We start from the raw sequence: 6,790 nt of genomic DNA, 5'->3' as shown, positions 1-6,790 counted from the left end.
TTATCCATAGACGATGAATATATATCAACTCTTCCATCCTCTACGATCAATTACACCTCTCTGTTTCTTTGCATATGTGAATTCTTATACACAGTTCAAAAAGTGGGGAAAATGAAAAGGAAATTGGCTAACAATGCTTCTTTTGTATCTAAAAAAACCATCAATCCTAGAGCATCAAATATGTACTTCAAAGTTGTAATGTTGCAATACAGCTATGCATCAATAACTAAATATCCATATCCTGTTAGCGTCTCAGTTCTAGTTAGCAAAAATTGTGATTGGTTAAAAATTCAGAAAAGAGGCGACCGACAAGGTGCTCCCTTTCTATTCCTAGTTCGATAATTAAGTGCATCTTTTTTGTGGATAGCTTCTATTTCGGATGACCCAGCCACTTCTTTTGACGGGCAGGCTGGTTCTATTTCCAGTGGCTGAGATCCTCCATGCAGTAACTTCACAGGAACCTAAAAAACACAACATGATCGCATGAGAGAACTAGCCCATAACTAAGAACCAAGAGTCATCTTACATGCTTCGTAAGAAAGGGTTAATATATTAATGTTTCATTACAAAAGAGATCGCCTTTGGTTCTATTCTTGCACTATGCTTGGTTAAAGGCTGGAACATGATCAAGCACGAATATTGTTAAAGCTGATAAAATGCTAGGGAACATGATCAAGCGCGAATATTGATAAAGCTGATAAAATGCTAGTTAAACTTCCCCGTGTTGTTATTACATGTGACAAGTTATTTGATGTTGTGTAGGCAAAGAATCGACTACCACGATAATGATTGTAGTAGCATCCATGGATCATATCAGCAATACGTTTAGCATGGGAAGAAATGATAAAATCTAATAATACATATAACTATCCAAGTTTCAAATTTTTCTAAAGTCTATGAAAAGATTCATATTACATACCTCTGAAGCTTGCATAGTTGATTTTCCTCGCTCTAACTTTCTCCTTTGGGAGGTTCCCTGACACCGGCGTAATACAGAGAAAACTGTTAGCCGATGTGTCACACTCACACAAAATATTATCATCCATCGAATTGATGGAAGTGTAGATAGCACGACAACTTTTGGCAAAAATAAATCACGGATAAGAGGAAATGCGTGTATGTGTGTTCTGATGTCTATGCAAGTTAAGAGATTCATATTACATACCTCTGAAGCTTCTAAAACAGATTGCATAGTTGATTTTCCTCGCTCTAACTTTCTCCTTTGGGAGGTTCCCTGATACTGGGACGTAATACAGAGTAAGACCATTAGTTGCTGTGTCACGCAAAATCTTGCCATCCATCGAATTGACAAAAGTGTAGATAGCATGACAACTTTTGGCAAAAATAAATCATGGACGAGGAAATGTGTCTTTATATATATATACACATGGAGAGAGAGAGAAAGAGAGACTGGCTTGTCTGCTTTNATACACATGGAGAGAGAGAGAAAGAGAGACTGGCTTGTCTGCTTTTGAAAGTACGGAGGCATTCATGCTTTCAAATTGTTTTCGATGAGGGGGACATTCGATTGAGCATCGACATAACCTATACTATTGGAACAATTTAGAAATAAGACGCAAACTGTCTCATTGCAAATCCTATCCGCAAGGCAGTTGAAGTTCAAAGATTTCAGTATGATGCGAGTGAAGCATACTACACGATGAAGGGTACCCGGGAAAGCAGAATTCAGACATTTTTAGAATTCCAAGTATGATTGGAAGTGATTAAAGTTCAACGACTTTGATCCGGTACCAGCTTCTTCAACAAGAGTGGGGGCGTGAACAGAAAAAGAAAAAAAAAAGACCTCCCTATACTGAAAAGTTGAGCTCAATTACCTTCTTTTGTACGAGCCGGTGAAAACTTGTCAACTTTTGCCCTTCAAGTGAAAGATCTTACCGCTCGAGCCTACTTTCTTGCCTAAATAATAAAGGAAAAAATTTTATAATTTTTCGACATCATTTGCCAAGTAATCAAAGAGTCTCAAATGACTATTTTAATGGCCGATGTGATATGTTTGTAAGTTTTAACAGCGTACAACAATCAAAATTAGGTAAAATTTTAATAGAAAATTCTATTTGCCATCAAGAGCAAGATCAGTATTTCGGATTTGAATTTTAAATCTTCTATCACTATTTTTTGTGAGGTTTTTATTTTCAGCCGTTTGTTTTGAGACTACTAGTTCACTAGGCAAATGAAGTCGAAAAATTATGAAATTTGGTTTCTAAATAGTTCTAATGCTATAAATCATATTTAACAGAGCCGATCGTTGAATCAGATGTCCCATCATAAAAAACAACTTGAAAGCACGGAGGACTCCGTGCTTTCGAAAGCATACTAGCCTAGTTTTCCACATCTATATATGTGTGTGTGTGTGTGTGTGTGTGTGTGTGTGTACATGTATGTATATATATGTAGAGTAGAGCTACTATACTATCGGAAGTTTAGAGGATTTGGTGCTTCCAACTTTTTGGCCCTTAGATCACCCCCTTTGATCATTTCTAACCTTTGGATTAAAACTATTACCCTGTAGGGACCACTCAACCCTAGGGATACTACTCAACCATAGTAGGGATGGCAATCATCCCAACCGTATAATTTTTTATCCAATGGCCAAAAAATCAGAAGCATCAAATTCTCTATATTTCCAATAGCATAGTAGCTCTACACTATATATGTATATGTACATGTATGCATATATATGTATATATATATATGTATATGTATGTACGTACATACGTATGTACGTATGTATATGTATGTATATATTCCTTCTGTTCTGTTAAATCTTTAATCAAATTTGTTTGTTATGACTATTGAGCCTTTTTTATGAGATTACAGTAGGTCAGGGCATAGATCAGAGGTAAGTTGTTAGTAAACAGATAGATTCTCGAGTAACATATAATAATCTTCCTTGATGGTAACAAAAGGTCATTTGAAAAGCATTCATGGGCATGAAATAACAATCCCCAAATGACAAAGATAAAAGCAAGTCAATGAATTCTTACTGTCAATTTTGCTGAAGAAAAGGAGGTAGATGGATTATTACACTCTGCTAGCTCAACCTGTAAGTGTGGGGACTTTTCAAGTAGCTGGAACATGACATCATAAAAATGATGTTGTAACTTGTAAGTAATATTATAGGGTTAGAACTCAACAGTAAATACTTAGAAGAAAACCAATATTCACCATGCACTCAATCGAGCAATATGAACCTTTATTGTCCAAAGGCCAGTTACATCTTTTGCAGTGTCCTTTCCTTGAACCCGTGTCCTTCTTAGTTTGCCTACATCGAAGAAAAAGGATCTGGTTTGAATTGATGATATTGATTCTGATTCCCTCAACCTGCAAGATTTCCTTAATGTCTTTATACTTGACTGCAACATAATGACTTGCCTTGACAACCTGCATCCAGGGAAAATTGAGTTAGGAGGCACTGATACACTTGTCCTAGAAGGAATTACAGATGTTAGAAAAGAAAACCAATACAGAAGAGCACATACCTCTAGTAGCTTATGGTCCTTAAAGTTGTTTTCGTGTCGGCCTTTACAGCTAAGGCAAAAAGGACTGCCCATACAAACAGTGCAGTAAATTGTGCTAGCACCTCCTTTGTAGCAACCTCCATGAGTACAAGGTTCATAGAAGCTTGTCCGCAGGAAATCTACTAACCATGTGTCCTCTTTACCGCCATGAAATATTTCCGCCCCCATCTTTTATGAGCCTACACACAAGATAAATATTATGGATAAACAAAGAAGCATGAGATTCAAGAAACACCAAAAATGAAGTCAAGAGCTAAATTCCTTGTGCAACACATATCTCCTCTTCATGGATAGGAGGAAAATAGCTAGACTAAGATCATCTAAAAATATGAATGCATAAGATATTGATGTATTCTTCTCAACCTAAATATTCTTCTTGTATACTTAAAAAAAAAATGGTCAAACAGTAATGATGTAATAGAGGTCAACCAGGACCTAGTCTAGCCGATTACGTCCTTTTCTCTGACAAGAATTCTGACATTTCAATCCTAGTACTCGGTGCTAGAGGACTTCTCAAAATAGTTATTAAATATAATTACATTTTATGTTAAAATCAGAACGACGAAAAATAGATCCAGAAAAATACTTAATGGAGGAAAAGAAAAGATAAGAAAAGAGCACACCGAAAATTACTGTGGTTCGGCCAACGGCCTACGTCCAACGCCGAAGATGGAGCAAATACTTTACTAATGTCGAAGGCGGAGTACGAAAAAGATCTCTCAAAAGACCAAAACTTAAATAGATCAGCAATGCGAAACCGCATCCGTACAAGCGACTCGGTGGCTCGCTTTAATTAATGCTACGGCTCCTCATTACCGTATAGAACACCAAAAACCTAAGGCTTGGTTCTCTCTTAGCAAGGATACAGCTCAAGAGACTTGATTAATTTGTGCCACGGGAGTCCTCTCAGCCAATGGAGCACCAACAGCAATTGGGTCCTGGTCAACTCTCTTTAACATGCATGGCTTAATTAGAGTCGCGGTCTCATTAACTTGGCCGTCGTATGCATATATAATGCATAACTCTTAAACACAAGTCTAATTCTAACTCAATTAGAATTAGGCTCCAACTTATAATCCATATAGATCAAGTTAAATCTAAATTATATCTCATCCTAATTAAACTAAGATTTACCTTTAATTTAGATAACTACAAATTTAAACCAAATTTAACATTTTAGATAAATTAAAGCGAAAAAAAATGTAAATTATATAAGATATTAGCCGAGTTTCAAGATTATTTTCACAGTGATAGCAACTACAATACTCAGTTATGTCATGACAACAAAAAATTGCTATACATGCTAAACAACACTAGGATGTAAACTGGTTGGTTTTGGGGCTCTTTTTAAATGAAAACAGAAATTGAACCTTAGAACTATCACCAAAAACCTAACTGAAACTGAAATTGCTGGGTTTGAAAACTCATGACCAAATTGAAACCAACAAAAAAGCTTTTAACATGCAACAATCACAACCAAAACTGCTGGATTTTCATTTTGCATTTTCATAACACAAATCATCCCCGTGTAGCATCAGTTAAAACTGTCATGTTTAATGTTGGATTCGGAAAATATCGGGTACTCATAAATCCCTAGAACAACAATGTTTATTTCAACTTCTAGTTTCATTTAATAAATTTGCATACTTACTAAGAAAGATTAGAAAGATCTTAAATCACGATTAGATATATACATATAGAGAGAGAGAGAGTCCGGCACTTTTATGAGTACGATCGTTTTCGTATTCATAAGTCATTTTCGATGATAAAACTTCTAAATCGATAATTCATACCATTAATTATATATTTAGAGCATTTAAACAATCTATAAACCGAATTTCATAATTTTTTGAAATCAAATGCCTTACAATCAAAAGATCTCAAAATTGACAATTTTAACGTCTGGTATGCAGCATATTCTAGTTTAATAGTAAGAAGAATCAGAATCAGTTAAATTTTTGACAAAAAAATTCTATTCACTATCAACATCGGGACAAAAAAAATTCTATTCCTACCTCCTTGTCATTCGCACCTTCTTGCTAATTAATGTTGTATAATTTTTTCTATTTTGTAACCAAATGATCACTCATAATTTCTCCTAGAAACTAGCTTCATTCTGCAGAAAATTTATTTCCTGCACCATGCTCATATCTAAATAGAAATCCTTCCTTTTTCTACATCGGAAGTGAGGAAAAAAAAAAAATTTAACCAAAAAAAAGAAAGAAAAGAAAGTTGGTCTGGAACCCTAAATTACCTCGGATTTCTTTCTTCTCTTTATTTTGATGTATTATTCAGAACACTCCGAGCTCCGGGACTCCTCTCCTCTGTTCTCATATTTATAGTGCTCTCTCTCCCTGGTTTCAAATAAATAATTCTACGTCCCCAAAAAGGAATCCAAATAGGATTACGATAAGTAAACATTTGATATGGACCCAACCCGTTCTTATAATCCTCTTCCTCCGACACATGAGAAATTATAGTTCTATATATCTACCGAACGTACAATAACAATTCGAGTAGGAAAAAGAAAAATAATACGAGTGGGATTAGGACTAGAAAACCTGAATGTCGGTGGAGGCGCGGAATCTATTTTGTGCGGTTGGAGCCTCCCCCGCCGGCGCCCACCTTACCTCTGGGAGGCGCCCGGACGGACGCCCGACGGCCCATCCATCGGCCGCGACTGGGCTGCCCTCTGTATGCCACCGCACTCGCCTGGAGGGATGCCGGCGGCCGAACCGCATTCCGAATTCGCGGGAGGGAGCCGGCAGCCGCAGCAGCGGCGAGCTACGAGGAAAAAGCAGCGGAAGGAATCCGGAATAGTTGGTTTTTTTAGGGCGGACGAAAGTCGGTAGTGGTCGGTTTACTATTTAAAAAAAAATAAGTCAACGCAAGCTAATTTTTTTAACTCAAAATTGTAACAATCCAAGCACGAGTTTGAATGAGCTCCTGTGTTCGGCTTGATACAACTGGAATGTATATATGTGTTACAAATTTTTATTATTTGAATAATAGGTTAATCAATATAAAAATTTTTTATGTGTGAATTCATCTTGTGCGTATGCTATTGATATTATATAAATATCATTTACTATCAATTTTTTTATCATTAAATTATTACCATTCCACCAATTCTCAATAAAATTCTTAAGCATTTAATGATGAAAAAATTGATAGTAAATAATATTCACATACTATCAATAATTTTTTAGCTCCACTCCTTATATTTTTAAATTTTAATTTTTTATAAATTT

At 35.9% G+C, this 6,790-nt stretch overlaps 1 protein-coding gene across 2 annotated transcripts; it reads right to left on the bottom strand.

Annotated features, from left to right (window-relative positions):
- On the bottom strand, positions 1 to 6,381 carry LOC109716016. 2 transcript variants are annotated; one of them, XM_020241285.1, is made up of 8 exons: positions 6,101 to 6,381; positions 5,794 to 5,893; positions 3,501 to 3,718; positions 3,187 to 3,402; positions 3,006 to 3,089; positions 1,166 to 1,240; positions 920 to 976; positions 1 to 461 (listed from the first exon to the last, which is right to left on the bottom strand). In XM_020241285.1, the coding sequence occupies exons 3-8, from the start codon at positions 3,705 to 3,707 to the stop codon at positions 291 to 293; spliced, it is 810 nt and encodes a 269-aa protein (XP_020096874.1). In that variant the 5' UTR covers positions 3,708 to 3,718; positions 5,794 to 5,893; positions 6,101 to 6,381; the 3' UTR covers positions 1 to 290. The 2 variants fall into 2 exon arrangements, with proteins under 2 accessions (XP_020096874.1, XP_020096875.1); XM_020241286.1 differs by lacking the exon at positions 5,794 to 5,893.

Source organism: Ananas comosus, linkage group 10 (assembly GCF_001540865.1).
Source record: "Ananas comosus cultivar F153 linkage group 10, ASM154086v1, whole genome shotgun sequence".
Taxonomy (NCBI): domain Eukaryota; kingdom Viridiplantae; phylum Streptophyta; class Magnoliopsida; order Poales; family Bromeliaceae; genus Ananas; species Ananas comosus.
Note: the sequence above shows the minus strand (reverse complement) of the source record. Positions and strands in the feature narration are given on the sequence as shown.

Bases quoted from the DNA above. Each gene is read 5' to 3' on its own strand.
- LOC109716016 (XM_020241285.1), bottom strand. From the start codon at position 3,707: ATGGGGGCGGAAATATTTCATGGCGGTAAAGAGGACACATGGTTAGTA. The intron at 3,403-3,500 runs GTATGTGCTCTT...CCCTGGATGCAG, and splicing joins AGGACCATAAGCTACTAGAG to GTTGTCAAGGCAAGTCATTA. The intron at 977-1,165 runs GTATGTAATATG...CGCCGGTGTCAG, and splicing joins CTGTTTTAGAAGCTTCAGAG to GGAACCTCCCAAAGGAGAAA.